The sequence below is a fragment of the Macrobrachium nipponense genome, chromosome 16 (assembly GCF_015104395.2).
Source record: "Macrobrachium nipponense isolate FS-2020 chromosome 16, ASM1510439v2, whole genome shotgun sequence".
Taxonomy (NCBI): Eukaryota; Metazoa; Arthropoda; class Malacostraca; order Decapoda; family Palaemonidae; genus Macrobrachium; species Macrobrachium nipponense.
In genome coordinates, this window is record NC_087209.1 from 21,224,947 (window position 1) to 21,248,674 (window position 23,728).

A 23,728-nucleotide genomic window follows, 5' to 3' on the forward strand; every position below is an offset into this window, starting at 1 on the left:
GCAAGGAATTTCAGCAACGTCTTAGCACACAACCGACTGAACTTCAGGCAGACACGCGATTGAAGTGGCGTCCTTTCGTATTGTTACGCTTGGCGTCCTCGACCGTCCGAGGTCGTTGTTCGGTCAATTTACCATACAGTTTAATAGCGTTAATTAATTTATGCTCCTCCGCTCAAAAACTAGTTCTGCATATGAGGTATCGTTAAAAAGCATAACAAAACGTCGTAACCTTGGAATTTGTGTTGTAATCTAACCAGAAACTTAGTTTTTTTAATTATGTACTGGAAACAAGCAATGATTTTTCATTATATTTGCGCTTTTGGACTGTTTTAAACTGCGCATCCCAAGCTAGTGTATTCATTCGCCCGCAAACTAGTTCCGCATATGCGGCGTCACTAAAAAAATTAAAAAAATACGAAAAAAAAGTGTCAAAAATCATCATAACCTCAAAATTTTTGTTGTAATGTAACCAAAAACATATTTTTATTATATACTGTGCTAAACTATAAAGGATTTTTATCATAGCATGCGTTTTTTAAAAGCGTCGTTAACTCGGAGCGTCGGAAGCGTCAGCGTCGTAACCTCGGAACAAGCGTCGTAACCCAGGACGGAATTTCCATTGAATATTTAAGAAAAAGCGTCGTAACCTCGGAACGTCGTAAGCCGGAACCGTCGTAACCCGGGGACCGCCTGTATTGGCATCCAGCATAACAATAATAACATGTTTTTTAAATATGGTTAGAACATATAATTATATGCATTAGCTATGGGTGTGCTTAAATTCATGGCCTTGAGTGGCTTTTTATTGTTTAGCACTTTTCTTGGTTGCTTAGGCCCTCGTATTTCCTATCCCTCTGCATAAAGCATGGGCAAGGCTAAACTAGGTTAATTATCAGTGATACGTAGCCTAGTAGACTAACTTCTTTCCTTTAGGAAAGGAAGAGTGCATTTGTAAAGAAATTACTGAGCAGCAAATAACCTGTTGTAGTCAAGCACAAACTAGCCGAGCCTCTGTGCTAACCCATTTTGTGAGTTGTTGATAGTCCACTTTATTTCTTATTTTCTTTACCCTGAGGGTAGTGACATATCCTTATCAAATTTGTCCAACAAAAATAGTATTTCCAAATAATCTTTTTGTTGCCTCTGTGGTATGATAGCCCCCGTGCTGCTGTTATTCTGGACATACTTGATGTGATTCAAGTTATTGAAATTGCATTGTTTTCATTAGGTTTTACATGTTATTGATGGAAAATAGGTAATTCTAGTAAATAACTCTGCACTGACTGCAAGGAACGGTCACGCAAATATGACAGCCACTAGGGAATTGGGTCGTGAAATCTATTTTGGCCATGTTTAGTACTAGCCCGTGGGGGGTTAATTACAGTCGACCCCCCAAAAATAACGGTAAATTCTTAATGAGTATCTGAAATAAAATAAGAAACTGTAATTTCCAAAGAAATACCCGACACGGAGTTATTACCTAGATTTACCTAAAAATACACTGTGAAGATCTTGCATTTGAATACAAGATGAGAAAATTTGTGCATTTATTATTGTTCTCTAGTGCTGTTCATGTGTAGTACAACTTGAAAATTACCTTTATTATTGTTAACCACACTTCATTAGTGTTCTTATTGTTAACCATACTTCATTAGTGTTCTTGAGAACTGTGCTCTGTGTGCTTGATGCAGTTCTAAATTTATATGATTGGATTCCCATACTACATCCTTATATGTACGTATTGGTAAACATAAATGTCAACTTCTTGCTGCTACCTAATGAAAGGAGCCCATAAGAATGCCAAAATATAGTAAGTAAGTACTATATTTCAGAGGCTCCTGTCTCTCTCTTCAGGTAGGTTCATTACCTACCTGAAGAGAGAGACAGGAGGCAGAAATATAGTACGTACTTACTTTCTATATTTTGGTGTTTTTATGGGCTCCTTATATTAGATGGAATCCTGTTGTAATGGAATATTTTTACCAGTTATTATGCTACTAATGAAATAACATTAAATTACAAAAGTTAAGCAAATGAAAATTTTAGTCAAGTTGCAAGAACCTAACTACCATCACTGTTAGTGTGAATTATTATGCTGACATATGTATTTGGCATTTTATAATTTTATTTGAAGAAACCATGGATCAATACCAGAAAGTTTTCTTAACCAAGTCCTGTATAGTACTCCAGTGAAACTTGCAAATCCACACAATAGGTTATTACTAGTGTCAAGTACTTGTTGAACTAGGTAGGTATTTTCTCATTTATATTAGCACAAGATCATTCTGTGTTCTTAGGGGAACTGCATTGGATAACATGCTTGTTAGAGACCAGACTCAAGAAGAATCAAGTAAAAGATGTGTCTTATGTTTCTTTAGGTTTCCTGTAATGCTGAGTGAGCCAGACTCACAATCATGCCTAACTTTAACCTTAAATGAAATCAAAACTACTGAGGCTAGAGGGCTGGAATTTGGTATATTTGATGATTGGAGGGTGGACGATCAACATACCAATGTGCAGCCCTCTAGCCTCCATGATTTTTAAGATTGAGCATGACAGAAAAAGCACAGACAAAAAGATGTGTCCATCTCAATAGTTTTCTTTTACAGAAAAATAAATTGATTATATACAGATTTCTTTGTAATGTATGAACCATATATTTAGGCCTAAGCATATTTCATCTGTATTTTTGGTGTAAACTCCTTTGTTTTATATTTTCTATAAATCTTAAGGATTGTGAGCCCCCCTGGCTTTTTGGAACGGGGAAAATGCAAAGCAGGTGACCTGCAACAAAAGGAAAAGTAAAATATGTTTAATGCAAGATAGGCAGTTGAAAGATTTAGTTTTTGTGTATAGTCAATAAAAGTATAAAAATATGTAGTAAATATGAAACCTGAAGAGTGGTCAAAAACAGGGATGTAAGCTAACCTAATCTGATGCTTGTTCCTGTCTGGTCTAGTTACCCCCAACCTAATTTCTGAGTGACTTAAATGATACATAGTTTGAAATTGAAGAGTCCATCCTAACCTAAGCTGCAGGTCTTGCACCTCCGTCAGCCTAATTTGGTCTAGAGTATGTAAATCATGGTGTGAAATCTGTGAATGTGTTTTGTTCTAACATAACATAACCTAGAATACTGTGCTCTGCCTGGTCAAAAGCGTCCTAAACTTGCCTATCCTACTTTAAAAATTGCGTACTGTGAATCTGTAGGCCTGGTATCATATTTGAAAGTTTGGTTGAAATTAGTCAGGTTCATTGGATGTTCTTTGGAGGTTAGTAAGAAAAACAAATACCTAAAAGCATCTTATCATATTTACTTTGCATTTTTTGAAATTATACCAATGAGAAACTGTTGCCCAAACATAGGTCCAAGATTTCTTGAAGTACAGTGGTACCTCAAGATACGAAAGGCTCAACTTACGAAAAACTTGAGATACGAAAGCTGACACGAAAAATTTTACTCCTCTACATACGAAAAGTTTACAAGATACGAAAGGTTTCTGGAAGTCCGAGATTCGCCCGATAACAATTTTGAAACTCGCGCCTGCCGCCATCTTAGTTCTAGTAGACTCGCCACCATCCTCCTGCTCTCCCATTGGTTCCTGATGCTAGCCAAGCAATGAGATCCTTCTCTCCTATTGGACAGCATCCCTCCCATCATGTATCTTTCTTACGTGGTGGCGTGCCTTCGCTCGGCCATTTCGCACCCGAAGCTTTATCGTACGCATGCGGCATTCGTTCGGTCTAACGATTTCGTTTAGTATCGTAAATTTGTTAGTGATTTTGTTGTACTACTTTATCGTGTTGTGAGAACCTAATTAGTATACATACTACATACGTAACTTAATTACGTACAGTACCTATAGTCATGGGTCCCAAGAAAGTTGCTGAAGTTCACAGAAAGAAGAGAATGCTTTCTATGGAGACAAAGATGGAGATAATAAAAAAGTATGAAGCTGGCTTGCGGTTGAGTGTGATCGCTAAGGAATACGGCTGAAATCCGTCGACAATAGGCACCATCCTTAAGCAGAAGGAAGCCATCAAAGCAGCTACACCTTCCAAGGGCGTGACTATTTTGTCCAACAAGAGGAGCCATGTGCATAATGAAATGGAAAGGCTGCTTCTTGTATGGATCGAGGACAAAGAAATCGATGTCGATATGATAACCGAGACGGCAATCTGCCAGAAGGCCAGCGCTATTTTCGGCGATTTGATTGCCCAAGCCGAAGACGACGGCGGAGAGGGGACATCAACGGCAACCCCAGAGTTCAAGGCTTCTCATGGGTGGTTCGAAAAATTCCATAAACGGACTGGCATCCATTCGGTGGTGAAGAAATTGAAATTACGTAAAGTATAAAAAAGTAAAAAGAAATGTAAAAATAAAAAAAAGACAAAATAAATTTTATATTTAAGTTTTTTGTAAAGTTAAGTGTTACAGTTTTGTTAATGTGTTTTGGAAAGTTTAGTTTGTTTTTCTGACATTTTTTTGTGTTTCGTAAAGTTAAGTGTACGTATCTGCCGTTTGTCGTCCTCCTCCTCTGCCGCCACTTTCGGAGATAGCCTCATTCGAAAGGTAAGCTTCCACATTTTACGTTAAAGTAATAATATTTCTTGTACACTAATAGTATACACTTTATTTACAGGTTTTGCATTTTTATTATTAAGTTACGTATTGAATGGTCCAAATTGTTGTAGTATTTCATTGTTTATAGGTCAATTTACCTTGATTATGAAATTTACTGGGGTGTTTTTGGAGGGCTTGGAATGGATTAACCATTTTACATGTAAAATGTGGTCCAAGATACGAAAACCTCATGATATGAAAGGCGCCTCGGAACGGATTAATTTCGTATCTCGAGGTACTACGTACTGTACTATTTTTTTTTTTTTGCATTGGTATCCATTTGCAATGGATGTTTTATTCTTGATCTTTAAACCTAATGTTAATTGGTAGCATATGTGAAGTAATCAATATTTAACTGTCAAACTTGTAAAAGACCAATTATAAGATTTAAAGATTTATTTGATTTCTTGTACTTTGTTGGCGTGATAGCTAGTGTCTTAAGGCCTGTCCAGATGAGCAGTGTGATTGCCGGGGAGTGCGGTAGGTGGGCACATTCTGCCGGGCTTACCTGTGAGTGTTGTCCACACGGCAGAGTTGGTGAATGGGCAGACTTGCCCGACGATGCCAGTACACTGTCGTACGAAAAACATGGTGGCTAGTATTGCTCAGAAAAGGAAATGTTGTGCGGCATAATAATTTGTGTATGTATAAAGAAAAAGACGAGAGTGTAGTGCAAAGATTGGCTAAATAGGAGAGATGTTCATTGGAGACATACAACAGTATATTATGTAACAATATACCTATGAACATGATTATAGAAACTACTAGTATATGAAAATAAGTGTAGGTACATTCCATCATGGCCGCCGACTCCATACATGCCTAGCAAAGGTAAAGCCATACATCCAGAAACAAGATACAAATAGGCGACACAGCTAAACAGCAGAAGCTCGTTTGGAAGCAACACTTGACATTTTTTTAGAGAGAGAGAGAGAGAGAGAGAGAGAGAGAGAGAGAGAGAGAGAGAGAGAGAGAGAGAGAGAGAGAATAGACATAAAGAAACAATAACTAAAAAGAGAGTGACTGGAATTCAAACAGAAATGAAGTAACAACTACTAAAACGGTCTACGAGAGAGAGAGGTAATCGAATAGAAATGAAGTAAAAGTTACTAAAGTGGTCCATGAGAGAGAGAGAGAGAGAGAGAGAGAAGAGAGAGAGAGAGAGAGAGAGAGAGAGAGAGAGAGAGAGAGAGAGAGAGAGAGAGAGAGAGAGAGAGAGAGAGAGAGACTGGAATTAGGATGAAACAAAATTGCCAAATGAACAGCTTGTTTTTTATTTCATAATGACAGTAGACATTTGGACAAATGACCTTGAAGAAAAGCTGGATTAAACAGTAATATTTTTGTAAAGCCTTTCTTTCTTGCCTTGGTAAAAATTATCAGGAAAAAAGTCCTATAAAAAAATGTTTATCATTCAGTTGCAATTTGATTTTACTCTGGGAACTATAAGAATAGTTCAAGATATTTAGTGTCAGTATAGGGAGCCACAACTGCATATGCATGTATTAATGTATGTAGTATTTATAATATATATATATATATATATATATATATATATTATATATATATATATATATATATATATATATATATATATATATATATATATATATATATAATATTATATATATATATATATATATCTATATATATATATATATATATATATATATATATATATAATATATATATAGATATATATATATATATATATATATATAATATATATATAATATATATATGTATATGTATGTATGTATGTATGTATTATAGTATATGTAGTATGTATGTATGTATGTATGTATGTATGTATGTATGTATGTATGTATGTATGTGCAATGTATAAATAAAGGCAAAAGCCACGGAGGAAAGTGAAACAATGGGCTACTCCATTGTTTCACTTCCTTTCATGGCTTTTGACTTTATTTATACTACATTCATCAGATTCCAAATGTTTTTATTCAGTTATACTTGTATATATTTGTATACTGTATGTATGTGTATATATATACTATATACAGTATATGTATGTGTATGTTTTGTATTTATATATTCGAATTGATAAGGCATTTTCGTTCGTTAATTTGTTTATTTATGTAAGATCGATTTACCTAATCCGTTGGCTTTTCTTTATTTCGTTGTATACTAAATGCCAAGTCATGCTTAAGTTACAAAGATCTATGATAAAACAGTACTTTTAATTTCTATTTTATGGTGCCTTATGATAACGTAAGTCTTGCAGTGTTGTACCTTCAGTCCTTGTCTCAGATTACCAGGAACCAACTGGTGATTTCGCTCAACAGAGGCGCACGACCATTTCGCTGGTTTTCCCAGTATATGTCCCCAATAACATGCTTGCCCGCCGATCAGGCCCGCTTGTCTGGACATGCCTTTATAGAACACCAGCAAGGAAGGAAAAATGGGAGGAGTATGACAGTGTACTTACGTCAGGGAATAAGAGACCTTGAAAGTTTTCGATACACATGAAGGAAACAATATGCATAAAAAATTGCACAAGCTGATATTCCAACATGACCCCTTGAGCTCTTGTGGCCCTTAGCAATTATCTCTGCAGTTACGGGTACTTTTCATCAGATCACAGATTTATTTATACACCTATGTAGAGACAAGCTCCCTCTCTGTCCCTGGGGAATCCCATCACTTCTTTGAGCCCTGCCTTCCTTGGTTTAGTTGTCTTGTATGTAGGTGCTTTGGAGCTATGAATAGCCTTCAGAGTAGGAGGTGACTCATCTTTCACCACCTATCGCAGGTGCCATAATTCCATGGGGAGGCTTCAGATTGAGATCTCACTCTAAAGGACACTTTTCTGCTAGCTTTTAAAGCCTGTTGAAATATGTTGGCGAGCTTTCTTATCTTGTTCAGCACTTTTACTCATTCCTGAATAACGAAAACTTAAATCCCAGTAGTCTCAGATGAAGGATTGAAAATTTTTCTGTTCCCCCCAGGACTTGATAAGTGGGGGCTGGTTGAGATACTACTAATTATTCCAGTGCAAGCTGTGCAGCACTATCTAAGGAGAACCTTAACCTCTTAGGCCAGAGTTTTGATGTCTTATTGTACTACTGATAAGCACAAGACGCTGTCCAAGAGCACCCTGGCCTTCTGGTTTTATGGAGAATTCTCGTCTAGCAGACCTACAGTCCATCCTGTGAGGAGGATGATTATCTGGTTCGTGCAAGGCCTGTGAAGCCAGTGGTATTGGCCCACCCCTAATCTATTGGAAAAACTTTTCATTTTTACAGTTAGTGAAGACAGTTCTCTGACAGCACCAGAGTATTTCAGTTGACCATTGTGACATTGCCCAAAGTCCCTGGATCCTTTCCTTAGGAAGTTTGGTTTCTGCCTAACAGATTGTAATGTCTCGAAGCGCCTCTCTTACAAAAAGTCTTTCATCTAAAGAACTCTGAGGGCATAAAGCTGGAGGTTGTAAGGTGAGCAACTTGCTTTTCTCCCTCTTTTTTTTCTTTTTTCAATAGTTTACAAGTTAGCAATCAGGCCAAATTTGTTCTGGATGGGGATTGAGGGATCAACCCCGATGTCATGCCATATGACTCATGCTCCCCATTCTTTTCATTCATAGCTTGGTTCTCTTAAGTTTTCTTAGAGCAAGAATACAGGCAAATCTTACTCTGGCTCTGGGGATTTTTCCAAATTATTTAAGAGGCTACAGGTCACCCATGCATTATCGTGACTGGGAACATAGCATTTGTAGGTCGAGATTCATCTTGGCATTCGGTTAAGAGACCATCATTCCACCCAGGGAGTGGCCTTCTACGTTAAATGCAATGCTTTGCATTTTTGGAGGAACCAGTATAAAATTATCATTTGTATTTTTCCAATGTGTACAAACCTGAGCCATGTAGTATCATGATTTCACCTCAGCCATGCCAGGCTGAAGAAGAAATTGCTAGCATATGGAAGGTAAGTGGAGGATACCCCAATTCAGCCACTTACCATTAGTTAACCACCCTGTTACCAAGCTTCATTGGCTGTTTGCATCTAAAGCGCCGAGGAATACTTTTTCTCATAATGCTCTGGTTTGTATACATACTTGGAAAAAATACAGATTCTTTTTAAAATTTTTCACTTTTAGCAACATAACTGTTGGTCCTAAAAATAACAGGATGCAGATGAATAATAAATGAATTGGCTGCTAGTATTGTATTACCAGAGATAAAGAATAGGATTATGGGGAACTCTTAAGAAACCAAGGCTATATAGATTATCTAACACTCTCACTCCCATTCAATGCGCCCCCTTGTTCTGGTTGTTAATAATATTTAATGATACATGAAATTGAAATGCATGTTAATTTTGACTCAAGTATATTTCTTATAACACTCAGAAACATATAACATGTTACAGTACAGAAAGGTAGGTATTGTTTTTGAGGCTTCATAATGCCCCATCATTTGTATATATTTTGGTCTATCATTTCTATAATATTTTGCTCTTTTCTGGGTGTTGATAGCATCTATGAACCTCAGTCAGTTGATGAAAATTATGATTTAGATGGAATATTTTTTCATGTGCCTCTAACATGACCTTTATTTCAGTAGGGAGTACTATTTACTATTAGGTGTGTGCACTGTTCAAGTTAGTGTTGAGTACTACTCGATTCCTATCTGCATCCATGTTCTATGATTTGTGATATCTGTATGCCCAGTACTGGAGGGCTTTTATTCTTTTGAAAGTTGATGGTTTCAATGTTGAATAGATGATGCAGTGTTTCCTTGAAGTGTTGTAAAAATCATAATTTTGTAACCTGTGGGTCTCTACCATGGTTGAACCATTTACTGTATATACTACGTATTTACTTTACTGAATGCTCTGGAAGAGGGAAGGATGTTGTCAGTGATTTGGCAGCTCTTTTTATGGTTTTTTTGATTTTGTTTTGTTTTTGGTACAAAGTAAATATGGTTGGTTAATCTGTTTAAATTTTTTACTTTATAGGAATAAATTTTATTTGAAATATATATTTTACTGATCATAGAAGGTTTGTCTTGATTTATAGGTTGCCATTAAACTGATTCTGGTACTGCTTATTTTCTTACATTTGATTACAATTGTTATATTCCTAAGTGTTATGTCTAATTTTTCTCAGATGTTTTATTTATTTTTGTATTTATTTGACTTTTTACTTATTTTAGTACTGTTTGTTGGAGCTATCTTTTCATCTTTTCAGCTGAAGTTCTTGAACTGGCAGGAAATGCTGCACGTGATAACAGGAAAACCCGCATAACACCTAGACACATCCTTCTTGCTATAGCAAACGATGAGGAACTTCATCAGGTATGAGGCTTAGATACATACTATATATTATGATTATACAGGCAGTCCCTGGTTAACGGTGATCCAGTTTTATGCCACTTGTATAGTGCCAAAAAATTGGCTGATGGCAATTTATAGCGCCATAACAGTTCCAGTTATCGGTGCCATGAGGCGCCTTGTGGTGTCATAACATGCCTAACAGAGGCGCCATAAGTACCATTATGGAGCTATAAATTGCCAAGTTTTGGTTAATGGTGGTTTTCACTTATCAACACCCCCTCGGGAACGGAGCCCCCACCGATAACTGGCGACTGCCTGTAGCATCCAATACAATATGAATATAGTATTGTGCATGTTGTGGAATGAAATATACTTTAGTACTTTTAGATATACAGTAGGCAAAGGAGGTATTTGTTTGTTCCTACAGGAATACAAACCAAGCCTTTTATGTTGGAGTGTGGAGACTTGATAAGAGAGGCAATCCCTCTGCTCAAGTGCTCTTGCTGATGCAATGACAGTTCTTGCCATCCACAGCTTCAGCTTCAGTTCCTCTACAACCACTATGCTGAGGTATTCTCAGAAAATAAAAGAGCTGCTGCAGGTATTGTGGCCTTTCTCAGCATTCCATGAAATTGTTCCCTCTGTACCTTTCAGTTACATTTGGGTCCTCCCAAAAGTTTCACTCTCACGTCAGTCTTAGTGGATCCTATTACTTCCGGCCTGGCATTGCCCTTTAAGTCTGAGTGAACTACAGTTTTGGATGTTTCTTCTATTCCTACTTGACCACAACTTCTTTTACTGGGATTGTGTCCTCCCTTTTTGCCCTTGTTTGATTGAAGAAGGATACATGTAGACCAGACAAGGGTTGACTGGCTCTTCTCGGGCACAGGGTTGTTGCTGGTGTGATGTCAGTTCCTTTGATCCCTCCACTGCTTCTCTTTAGTCTCTCTGGTACTTCTACTCTGTCTTTCCCAGAAGATCAAGGAGCTGCTGTGGGTGTTTTGGCTTTATTTTGGCATTCCAAGAGATTGTTCCCTCACTCTGCCTTTCTGGTAGTACATTTGGCTTCTGTGAAAAGTTTAACACCCCATCATTCTCAGTGGATCCCATTACTTTATCCCTGGCTTTGCCCTTTAGGTCTGAGTGAACCACAGTGTTTTATTCTGTTGTGCAAGCTGTTCTGGTAGCTCTTGCTCTTATCTTTCTGGGATGTCTGTCTTCACCTTGTTCTTCCTCAACATCTTTCTTATTTACCTTGTGTTTGGCTTGGCAGAAGGTATAGAATGTTGCTCTCCACAAGAAGGGTAAGAAGTTTCCTCATATACTTATTTAGTTCTTGTGTTGGGAGTGATGACAATCCCAGCACCCACCCATATGTAGGGCAGGAGGAATATAGGCAGTAAAACAAAAAATATTTATATCATGATACCACACTGTTGTCTATGAATGTATGAAATTGAAATGCAATCCTTAAAATGAAGTGTTTTATTTGGAAAAATTATTCATAAATGAAAGTGAATTGGAGGTTTTATATGTATCTTCTTGTGTTGGGAGTGATGACAATCCCAGCACCCACCTATATGTAGGGCAGGAGGAATATAGGCAGTAAAACAAAAAATATTTATATCATGATTCCACACTGTTGTCTATGAATGTATGAAATTGAAATGCAATCCTTAAAATGATGTGTTTTGTTTGGAAAAATTATTCATAAATGAAAGTGAATTGGAGGTTTTATATGTATCTCCAGATTTTGATGTCGCGTGCATGCTTAACAACTTTCTTCTATGTGACAGACGAAAGAATGGTGAACCCAGTTTACTATACAAATATTATGCACATTATGTAATTACTGTATATGAATGAACAAATTTGTTATGAAAAGTGGTTAGGAACAAAAAAATCAGACTTGAAAAAAAATGCTCTATTTTTTGCCTACTAATAAAGATGGTTTTGTCAACAGCTCTTACGTAATGTCACCATTGCATCAGGAGGCGTTTTACCAAAGATACATCCAGAATTATTGGCCAAAAAGAAAGGTGGCAAATTTGTTACCGGAGGCAACACTCCTGTTGCTGTACCTTATAAAAAACCTATTGCAACCAAACCACCAGCCCATAAAAAGGTCAGTACCCTATAAGGATTTATATTTTTATTTGGTAATACGTATAGAGATTTGTCTTGTTCTTGAATGTGTGTTATGTCCATTCTTTAAAAAACATTCAAGTTTCTTACTTGAAGAGAAATATTTGCTTTTGTTTTGTCTGCTCTATTTGCAAAAGTGTTCATGTTACAATAATTGAAAATTTATGACTTTAAGACGTCTTTAGTTGGAGGTTAGTTTCAGTTTTTTATAATTATTCTAATGAGAGATTTCCAGTATTAATATTCATGTTGTTTTGTTTTGCATGCTTTTTTTATTTAAAATCATCAAAAGTGTTCATCTTTGAAATGTAGTTTCTAAACCATTCTAAAAAACTGACAAACACGGGTTTGAGGTCACATGTCCTGTCTGCAAATCCATTACTTGAATTTTTCCTAGTGGAAACTGGTATTTGGAATCCAAGTGACTATATTTATAACTTTAATACTGCAAGTTTTGATTTCACTATCATTTTTCATGGGTTTCTCATCAATAATTAAGAACCATTTATTTTTCCGAGTTTTGCACCCATCCATGCATGCCTGCAGAAAACTCTTGTTGGCTAGAATGTTGTCCCTGGTAAAGTTTTATTTACAGCCATTATACTTGTGCTTTTATTATAAAAAATTCAAAATTTTGTGCAAAGGATAGACTATGTACTATTCATATTTGGTTGGAAATGTAGAGGTAACCAAAAAAAAAAAACCTAAAAATGCTTATACCTGAGTTTTTTAATAGTTTTATCACAAAAAATTAATTTAGTCGTGAAAATTATAGGAAAGTACAGTAATGATTGAATATTTTACTAAGAAGAATACAGGGGGTCCTCGAGTTACGATGTTGATCCGTTCTTAAGATGCGTCGTAACACGATTTTCAGCGTAAGTCGGAACATTAAAAAATACCACATGATTTAATGTAAATACCTATCAATAACAACGAGAGAACAATTCCTTACCTTTATTAATTTGATTGGCTTGCACACTGGAGAGGAAGCTGTGGTGCTGGAGAGACTGGGGGAGGTTAGTGAAGAGAAATCACCATAAGGCTGACTGGGATACGCCGTTGATTTTGGTCTTCCAACCAAAGCACCAATAACCTTTCCATTTCAATTATTAGACCACTACGCTGCTTAGTTATCACTGTCGCTTTCATAGGAGCAGATCCTTTCACATGTTCAACGATGCGCTCTTTATCTTTGATAATGGTAGCAACGGTCGAACGGCTAAGGCCAAGCGAGCGGCCAATGTTTGTTGGCGTTTCTCCCTTCTCAGATCGCTTTATAATGTCCACTTTAATTTCCATGGTGATGGCCTTTCTTTTCTTCGATGCACTACCATCAGAAGAGTCCGCCTTGCGCTTGGGAGCCATAACAAAGAGCAAAAAGTTACAAAAATGATACAACACAAGGGAGAGAGAGGCAGTGTAAACAACCAAAATGGTGTATGGGCGTGGAATGAGCGTAGCGAAGCGACGCCGTCCTCTCCCCCACAAAGCGTATTCTTCCGCCGTGCGCCCGGAACTAGTTCGCGTTTGTTTACGTCGCTTACGACGCTAAACCGCGTAAGACGGAACGACGCAAAATATTATTTTTTATATTTTTATGGGGGCGCGTTCGTAACCACGAAACATCGTAAGTCGAGACCGGCGTAACCCGAGGACTTACTATACAGCAAATTGGCAAATTTTCTGTGAATAATGTGGGTAGTATGTTCCATAGAAAAATCCATGAATAAGTAAAGCCGTGAATCCAGAACTACGAATAGGCAGGGGTCCAGTGTATTGACATTTACACAACTTGTTAAAAAATGAGGAAATTTTAAAAGTTACTGTTGACTAAAGAACCTGATTGGGATGCCAGAATTTTGTCTCAGCTACTAGTCTCTTTCACCTGACCATCTCATTCTGTGATCAGTGATTTCACAGATCTTGTAAGTTATTTAGTGCAGCACAGCTGTAAGAAAAAATTAAAGCTCTTTGTGCTTATAAAGTGCCAGCATGAAGCTGAATGAAGTGAAAAGACTTCAAGAAAATATTTAATTGTTGATTATCTATGTTTATTCGTGAAAATTATAGGAAAGTACAGTAATGATTGAATATTTTACTAAGAAGAATACAGCAAATTGGCAAATTTTCTGTGAATAATGTGGGTAGTATGTTCCATAGAAAAATCCATGAATAAGTAAAGCCGTGAATCCAGAACTACGAATAGGCAGGGGTCCAGTGTATTGACATTTACACAACTTGTTAAAAAATGAGGAAATTTTAAAAGTTACTGTTGACTAAAGAACCTGATTGGGATGCCAGAATTTTGTCTCAGCTACTAGTCTCTTTCACCTGACCATCTCATTCTGTGATCAGTGATTTCACAGATCTTGTAAGTTATTTAGTGCAGCACAGCTGTAAGAAAAAATTAAAGCTCTTTGTGCTTATAAAGTGCCAGCATGAAGCTGAATGAAGTGAAAAGACTTCAAGAAAATATTTAATTGTTGATTATCTATGTTTGGTGGATTCATGCTGAGGTTGCCTGCCAATGGAGCTTCAATGTGTTTATTGTAAAGTTAGAGAGAAAAGTCAGTTTATGAAGCTGTTGCTGAAGCTACCCTGGGAGTTGCACAAACACACTGTCATTCTTTAGTGTATCTTCTGGCTAATGTAACAAAGCCTCATTGAAACTACAGGCAGTCTCCGGTTATCGGCGGGGGCTCCATTCCCGACAGTGTGACGATTACTGAAAATCGCTGACAACCGAAAATTGGCGATAACAGCGCTTATCGGCTCCAATAACCAGGGATTGGTGCCACTGTTAAGTGGGGATCAGTGCTGATAAGTGGAGATTGGCGCATATTGGTGCCTAAAATCCATTTATTGTCGGTGCTACAAGAGCACCTTAAAACCGGGTCGACGCTAACTCAGGCTATCAATAACTGGGGACTGCCTGTACTGTAGGAATAATTGTCATTTAGCCTGTACCTCCATGTGCATCCAAAAGACAGGCAAATGGAATATATCTATTCCCTTTAGTGATGAGGGATTAGGCTGCCCTGATCATAAACCTGATGGTACTAGCACAAACAGCAGCATTAATCTGTTTATTTTAGATTCTTACCTACTGTTAAAGTTAGCTATACGTATCTCCATGCCGATTAGTTGAGTTGGCCTTCAAACAAAAAACAGAATGTTTTAGCTCTTCTCCTTGCTGCCCTTGTGTATAGGCGATTTTTGGTATTCTATGAAGTTTGGCTGTATTTCACTTGTTTATGGTATTGTAATTTAATTTTCCTAGGATGCCTTCCACCGGAAGCAAAACCAATAACATCAGGCTATGTAGGAATGATTTTGGTGTAAGCAGGATGTTGGAATTTGAAGTAGGTCAACATTCGGTTTGTACCAGCTGCAAGGGTAGTGTGGGATCTTTGAACTAGATGCGAGGAATGTATGGGATTGGTCTGAGGACTTTATGCTGGAATATGTCAGATATGGGAAAGAAGGGAAACTGATGGATTGCAAAAGCAATTAATTAGGTGAGGACTTAAACCTGTCAATTGTATCCTACCTTGTGTCCATTCTTGTGCAGCTGTCCCTACTCAGGCTAGGCATTTGATAGTGCTAGTATTGAGATTTCCTTTGGAGCTCCGCCTTCTGCTCCCCATTCGGTTCAGGAAAAGCATATTGAGAAGTTAGAACATAACATTAAACATATTTTAAGTTTTAATACAAGTTGAACCGAGTTTATGATGGGGAATGTTCCAAATCCCTCCATAATGTGCGCTTGTTTTTGAGTTTCCCTGTTAGAAGTAAGGCATTGGACTGCCCTGAAATAGTATGCCTTTGGGAAGTGTCAGCTACCAGGGAACCAGTACGGTTCTCAGGACGATATGGTTCTGTGCTCTCCAATACCTGCATTTGCCTAAGTACCATTTTGGTAAACGTTAATCTTCACTCTGTATGTGCATTGTGCCGTCATCGGCACCTAGTTTGAGGTGATGGCATGCATAGGATTAATAATATTTAGTATAGATATAAACATTTTTATTGAGATATGATGTGTCTGTAGCAAGTTTTACACATTCCGATGTTATGTCGACGGTTTAACCAATCTCTCATATTTTTGGATGCCTTTTCTCCGGCTATTGGCAGATCTCTTGCTACTGCCTCGGTTAATGTTTCTCTTTCAAGTCTACAATATTTATACTTGAGGGGGTTAGTGCCATCAGTGGACCTCATGCTGTGCACTGTAGGCATTACTTATATTTCCATTTCAGTGCTAAATGACCTCATAGGTCTCACTGCTTGGCCTTTGGCCTAAATTGTATATTCAACTCAAATCAACTCAACTCTACTCAAATGTTTATAGTATCTAAGGTTCTCTCCAAGCTAGATATTATTCTAGCTTCAGAGCTTTCTAACGACGTGTTGTATAGGAGTGCTATAAAGTATGATGATTTGCTTTCAGACGAAGTGGGATTGTCATTGTAACTCCTCTCCCCCGCCTCCCAATCTTTCCTGTTTTCTTTGGTGCCTTGTTTTCTTTCCCTTAGTTGACTCGTGTGGACGTAACTGAGCCCTAAGTTGCTTAAGAATCTCTCTTTCATAGAGTCTCGGATGCGAAGAAGTACTCTGCTCCTGTTGCCTCCTATCGACAAGTGTCGCTTCCTGTCGCCAGGTGTTGTGAAGAAAGATCAATCCTTTAGGTTCTTTTGTTTACCTCCTGAAAGCAGCTGTCTCCTGTAGCCCTCTGGTGGAAGAGTTTGAATTGGAGAAACTCCCTCGGTCTGATTGGTGTTTGTTGCGAATCACGCTTCGCTGATCCTCATTTAGTTGAGGAAAGAGGTCACATAAAGAATGTCTTGCTTGTCTTAGCGTATTTCTGCGCCCTTTAAAGATTTGGAGACGAGAACCTAAGGTTTCTCCTTCTCATTAGTGTGTGTTTCGTAACTTTTCTTGTACTTGAACGCACAAAGTTCCCTTTAGGTCTGCTGTGGCTTGTCTTCTTGTTTCTTATGAAGTTGCGGAGAGCCGAAGACCGCCTCTTGTGATACAAGTGCTTATTGGAACTTTAACAGTCTTTAGTATGACGTTTGGTTTCTTTCTCTTTCCTGTGGGGAGATGAACTCGAGACTGACAGGTGCTTTGGGCATGCTGATGGAGTCTCAGTCTAGTTTGTTGAGTTGTTACCTTTTACTCGCTACATTGTCTTGTCTCTGCATCAGCTTAGAGTAGTGGAGGTGCCAATCTAGCAAGTTTGTGGAGCCAGCTTTATGGTTTTGATGCCAGTTGGAGTTTAGCGAGGAAGAGAGAGAACTCATTTCTGATGCTGCAGAGTAATGTCTTCATGCTTATATTAACTCGGTTTGGAAGAAGTGATAACACTTTTGGTGCCTGCTTATGCAGCTCAGGTTAAGGCGATAAGGGAGTATGTATCTATTGGTATAGTCTTGTTTTATTCCTTTCGGGGACAAGTGCAGACCTCAGGTTAGATGGATAGTTGCAACTTCCAGGCTTTCATAGAGAGACTTTAGTACCTTACATGGTGGAGACAGTGAAGGAGAGTTGTGATTCTTTTTGGTTGTCCTCCACTGGTTTAATCCCCTACAAGTAGCTGTTCCTTTGTCATCTTCAGCAGAAATCTCTCTCATAAGTCTTCTCTTTTTAGTACGAGGTTGTATATAGAGAGAATGAATAGACCAGGCGGTAATTTACCCTTATTTTACCTCTCTCCTAGCTCCATAAGCAATTGGAGATAGGTGGTCATTTTTGGACATTTTGAGACAGAATAACAGGAAATGTCTGTCCACATACTTTTGGTTTTCTAGCATGGTTTTAGTATCTTTCCTAAGAACGGTCAGACTTTTGGTACATATGAGGACACGTATTCCTCTTAACCAATACATTCGCAGTCACACAAGTTCCTTCAAGATGTATTTACAAGAAGGTATTGCTGTTCTGTGTGTTTTGTTTGGGTTGGTGTACAGCATCTTTATAAGTAGTGTCAGGGATTTTGTTGCCCATTGGTGGATGGTGTTGACTTTAGGAGCAAGAATCTTTTCTATTGAATCACTGGTTCAAGTTGACCAACTCTGTCAACAGTATTCCAAATGCCAAGGACCTGTTGCTTCTCTAGGCCCGGTTTGTATGCATTATAATTTTTAATTCTCTTAATTCCTCCTTCCTATCTAGTGATGTGGGGATGATGCTTAATTGGGCAGGCTTGTCTGTCAAAGACGAATAGCCACTTGCTTCTTGAGGAATTTTAGGTGCTGAAAGGAGCTTCCTATATGGTAAGGGCTTTCCTTGTTAGGAAACATGGCCTCACAGGGGATTTTATCAGATAATCAGGCTCACATATTGTAGTCTCTAAGTAAAAAATTACAACTTACAACTAACTTTCGTTAAATTTGTAAGTAATCCAGAACCATCTTTGTCTCCAGGTTTTGGTTTTTCCCTGTGCCATGCAACACAAAACAAAGAGTTTTAACTAGTATCATTACACTCATGCAACATAGAATGGTCAACACTACACCTGGTAAAACTTAATAGATGTCAGAGTAGTGGATAGACCATCAGAGATGCCTAGCAGGTTTATCCCTGGTCAGAAACAAAGTTTTTGTTGGAAATGTGCTGCATTGAGTGAAATGAACATAATATTGGTTTGATCATTCATTCTATGTTAGGACAGTGTTTTGGCGATTGGGGATTCTGAAAGAACAAACTACCTGCAGGTGGTCTTTCCATCTGTAAGTTTGGCAATTGCTGTGGGATTTGAGGAGCACTCATTTAGATTTACTACTAGCATGAAGATGAACAGGAACACCTGGATGATTACTACTCCTTTGATGGCCCTCAGGCTTGAGCAGTGGATTTTTCCTTAAATTTGGCTGGATTCAGACTCGCTGGCCTACTCCTTGTATCTACTCTAAATACTATCGAGCAATTTCAAGTTCAAGAATTGCTTAGTGTCTCCTGTAGAGCCCTTGTAGCCTCAGAATAAATGATTTTCAGAATTTCTAGTGCTCTCAATAGATGTCTATTATTCTTCCATTAGAGGAAATCAACTCGACTTCACAATTCCATTCAGTTCCACTAACTTATGCATCTCCTTAACTGCTTGGAGATGTTAGAATGTCCCCTCCCAATAAGGGGATTTTCAAATTATCATATGATCTATCCTTAGTGGGTCAGAAGCAGTGGTCTGTGTATTGCTGACTGTGCCATTCAAGGGGAATTTTCAGCACCCGGAATCTTGCCGACATCAATGTTTTTCTGCTCAGAGATAGTAAGACTTTTCGCTGTCTACTTTCATAGTTACCGTTCCATACTTTCCTTGATATTGCATCATGCCCTTTTAGATCTCGCTGAGGATCAGCACCATAATGTGTTGGAATTGATGCACCTTCATCTCTAAATCAGTCTCTCTGGGGTTTAGATGCAGGTCTAAACTTTATCTGAATTATTTACTATGAAACCTTTTATTTAACACTATTGTCAGTTTATGAGTAAATTTATAGCCAGCACCCTTCTTTAAGCTATTGTAAAGGGAATGCTACTTTATCTTTCTGCCTTAGAGCTGAGGGTGATGTTAAGGCTATGTTTCACAGTGACTGTAAGAATTCCAATGTAACCTCCTTAGTGGGGAAGAAGAGGAACTGCTTCTCTGTCCTAATGGGGCAATTAAAACTTAATCTTTGTTATCCTTTAACAAACCTAGAACATCTTTGTCAAAAGCTAATCCTGAAAGGGGCAAAATGGTTAAGCCTGGAGGAGGCGAAGTTAATTTTTTGTTTTGTGGTTTTAGAAAACCTAGAATGTATTTGTGAAGGTTCAGCTTGGAAGAGGCAAAGGTAACCTTTTGTTTTGTGTTTTTAGAAACCTAGAACGTCTTTGTCAATGAACACAAGGTCCTCTGTGATGTATTTGATTAGGCTAGTGCATGAAAACTAGCTCCATGTCTTATACCTTTATAGAAGGCGAGCATTCATAATGTGAGCGGCAGTTGTAACTTCATTTAGTGTTATGTCAATTTATCGTATCGGGATAGGATTGATGTGGCTCAGTAGAAGTGCCATTTGGTTTTTGCCCACTCACTAATTGTGTTTGAAAACCGTAAAGCCCTTAATTCACTACTAGTAGTCGGTAGGCTTTTCCTGAACTAAAGAAGATAAATCTTTTAGGCTCCTTTGTTTAAATCCTGGGTTTCAATATTTTGGGGAGCTTGAAGGTACAATTTTGTATAGGAGCATACCTTTATATCACAAAGGTATTTATTCCAAGTGACTGTCGTTTTATAGGACTTATAGACCCAGGCACAGGGGTTTCCTAATGTGTCTGCAAGGCTGATCTTTACTGTTTGCTGCTCATGTATGTGAGCCTTGCTTCCTGAATGGGATCCAACTTCTGGTGGTTGTAAAATCCAGAAAGGATCAGGTAAGAGTGTTTTGGATTTCATGCAAGAAACTTTCAGTTTAATTGGCTGAACGGATTTTTGTCTAGCTGCACTACCCACTGTCACCTTCTTAATGTGGGAATCAGGTAACTATAACAGTAGGTAAGATTCATCTCAAATAATATAAATTTTTTAAAAATTTATTATGTGGATACTTACCTACTAGGGGAAATTTACAAAGGAAGAGACTAAATGGCAGAAGACCTCTGGTAGTGGTTTCACTCGCCCCAGATACCATACCGACACCTTAAATAAAGGTGAGCGAGCCAGAATATTCTGGCATTACCATATAGCTTTTTTCTCTGGTATTTATAGCAATATTTACACCTTAGAAATGTGTGCTAAAGGAACATTTCACTGGGCAACACAGGTCATCGCCCAGAAATAGATTTTTCCTTTGTCAAAATCCCTTATTTGGTCCATTGAAGACAGATTTTTTTATTCTGAATACGTATTTAATTCATGTGAACATTGACTGTTTCCAATGTTGTGGACCACTTTCTGAAGTCAGCATTTATATATAAGTGTTTCTTTTGCATCTCAGTATATGTTTTTTTTTTATTGTAAAAGAAGTTGAAGGAGATAGTGGGGAAATAATTGTAATACGGACAGCAAATCTATTAAATTAGTCTTAAATTCATCAAGGGTTGTCCTATCCATTTGGTTCTATTGTTTCATTGTCAGTTTTGATCTTTCAGCTTCCAGCTACAAAAATAAGTGATAGCACTGGAGACACAGCAGCACCAGATGCCACCGACACATCCATACCAAATTCAGCCAATACACCAAATAAGACGCCAAATGCAGCTGCTAATGTACCCGCAGGTTAGTTTGTCTTAAAGTTTTGTATGCTTCTTTCTTCTACTTGTAAAAATGACCATTCAAGTGCCATTGTTTTTGGTCCAATAAATATTTTTGAGTTTTTTTGTTCCTACTTTTCCCCATACAAAGATGTACATAAGTTATTGATACTATAAATATAATTCTAGGGTACTGCATAGTGGAACACTTGTATTCAGAGGTTTGCAAATACAATATTTGAATATGGAGATTATCAGGAAGTATATGCACTATTTATAAAATAATCGATACGTATTGCTAAAAATATACTTAGAATACCAAATTTAAGTACAGTATTGTACTGTACTAGCATTTCATTTACATGTATCTAGTTGAAAGAACTGATCTTGGTAGGCAAGTGAAGCAAAAAAAAAAAATTCAATATTTCATATTTAGCAGAGTTGAGATGTAAGAATCTTTGATGTCAGTGGCAACAAACCCTTCCTTTCAACTTTATCTTATTTACGAAAATATGAATATATATTTGTTATAAAAATGTTACTTGTACTTTAGACATTATAGTTTGAACTTTTTAGTGCAGGATATCTGTAAGCAACATGTTGTAATACTGTGCAGTATCATGATTTTATTATGTTATTCTCCATAGGATCAGCATCTCCACTGAAATTAAGAGCAAAAGGAAAGGACATGGGCACTATACTACCGCCACCAGGATCCTTCACTGTTCTCTCAGAAAAGAAGCTTTTTCTTGGCCAAAAGGTTTGAATTTCATTGTATATTTTATTTCTGAAGTAATTACCATCACCTAATTTTAGAAAGGAATATGATAGCAAATTGCTATTTACTTATTGGTAAAGCATTAATTAATTATTAGTCTCCTACCAACAAAGTTGGAATTATTGTTTTTGCCTCTGTTTGTGGCCCATGTCTGTTACAGTTGGCGTGTCATTGCAAGGTTTCGATCACAAATACTTTTAAGCATAACAACTCTTACATTCAGGGATATCATTCAAATTTGGTGCAAAGGTAGATGTGTCTCTCTCTGTCAGTCTAGTTGTCAAGTCTCGCACTCTATTAAGTTGTCGTAAGGTTTTAAGAAGTGAATTAGAGGATTCACCTAATACTGCAAAAGATCAGAGGGCTGCAGAGATCCTCATTACGGTTGCTTGATGTAGACCAACAACTTCCTCAGCATTAACCAGATGACATGTATAAGTAATGTAAATGATGAGCAGGGTTATGCCTCATCTCTTAACAACACAACACTGTTTTTGTGGCACCTCATGAAATATGTTTTTTTTTTCTAGTACTATAATGATTGGAGGTCATTAGAGCAGATTCCTTATCTTGTCTGAAATAACTTAATCTCGTATTGCGAATACCATAAAGGTAAAAACTTTATTTGTTTGGTTCTTTATTGTTGAGGAAGAGGAAATCTGTTTATTCTCGACTAATAGTGAATCAAAAAATAAATAAGAAACAAAAGACTCCCAACTCACATCCTGCTCGACCTAGGTTCATTTGCATTACTGAAAGAATGGCTAGGAATTGAGTTATGAAATGTAAAAAATCAATTTTGCAAATGAAATATAGAAAGTGCTGCACAAATAAGGTTTATGTATTTTTACACTGGTAATTATTTTAAGTCTTGGAGAATGCCATAAAAGTTTTTGCTTACTTTATGAGAATATTTGTAAATGTTATTAATTCTATCTTTTTTTTTCTTTTTTTACATTGCAGCTGACCGTGATTCAATCTGATATATCAACTGTTACAGCTGATGCAGTTGTTCATCCGACCAATTCTAATCTGGACTTCCTTGGTGAAGTAGGTCAGGCTTTAAGTAAAGCAGGAGGAAAGGAGTTTGTACAGGAAGTGCGAGACTTGGCCAATGGTAGTGGAGCTTTACAGTCTTGTGATGGTGAGTTTTTATTTTATATAGTATATATATTACCTATCTTGAGATAGCAGTATTTTAATTCTGTCTTGGTTATACATTGTTAGCATTTCAGGAAGCTCCATTAATATAGTTTGAAATTCTCTTTTTATGTACAGGTATATGGGCAATTAAACAGTACTCGGTTAATTATGGGCATGAGTAGATTTTGTGAAACAAGATAAATTGTATATCTGCAGAACAACTCTTTTGTCATTGTTATTGTGGAGGACGTATACCTTGGAATCTGTTTACAATTTTTGGCTATCTGTGTGGATTCATCTTTTATGAGACTTAAACAGATGGTTTAAAATCCATGATAGATGACATCAAAATGTCATAAAAATAAATTTTCTGCTAATGCAGGATATTGTGTTATTATTATTAATAGGGCTTAGTTTTTCCAGACCTCTGAGTCTTAAGTAGACTCTTCTCGGGCTGGTTCTCAGGGATTAATCCTGAGAGGATATTGTGTTGATTCTAAGGCTTT

General features: G+C 37.3%; 1 protein-coding gene across 1 annotated transcript in view; it reads left to right on the top strand.

Annotated features, from left to right (window-relative positions):
* The window catches only part of LOC135195596 (core histone macro-H2A.1-like), a 42,201-nt gene that overhangs the window by 6,227 nt on the left and 12,246 nt on the right, over nucleotides 1–23,728 (top strand). Inside the window, exons 2-6 of the mRNA XM_064221919.1 lie at nucleotides 9,831–9,937; nucleotides 11,880–12,041; nucleotides 21,200–21,326; nucleotides 21,949–22,061; nucleotides 23,043–23,223. Of these exons, the coding sequence (XP_064077989.1) occupies nucleotides 9,831–9,937; nucleotides 11,880–12,041; nucleotides 21,200–21,326; nucleotides 21,949–22,061; nucleotides 23,043–23,223 (690 nt within the window). The remainder of the gene's footprint in view (nucleotides 1–9,830; nucleotides 9,938–11,879; nucleotides 12,042–21,199; nucleotides 21,327–21,948; nucleotides 22,062–23,042; nucleotides 23,224–23,728) is intronic.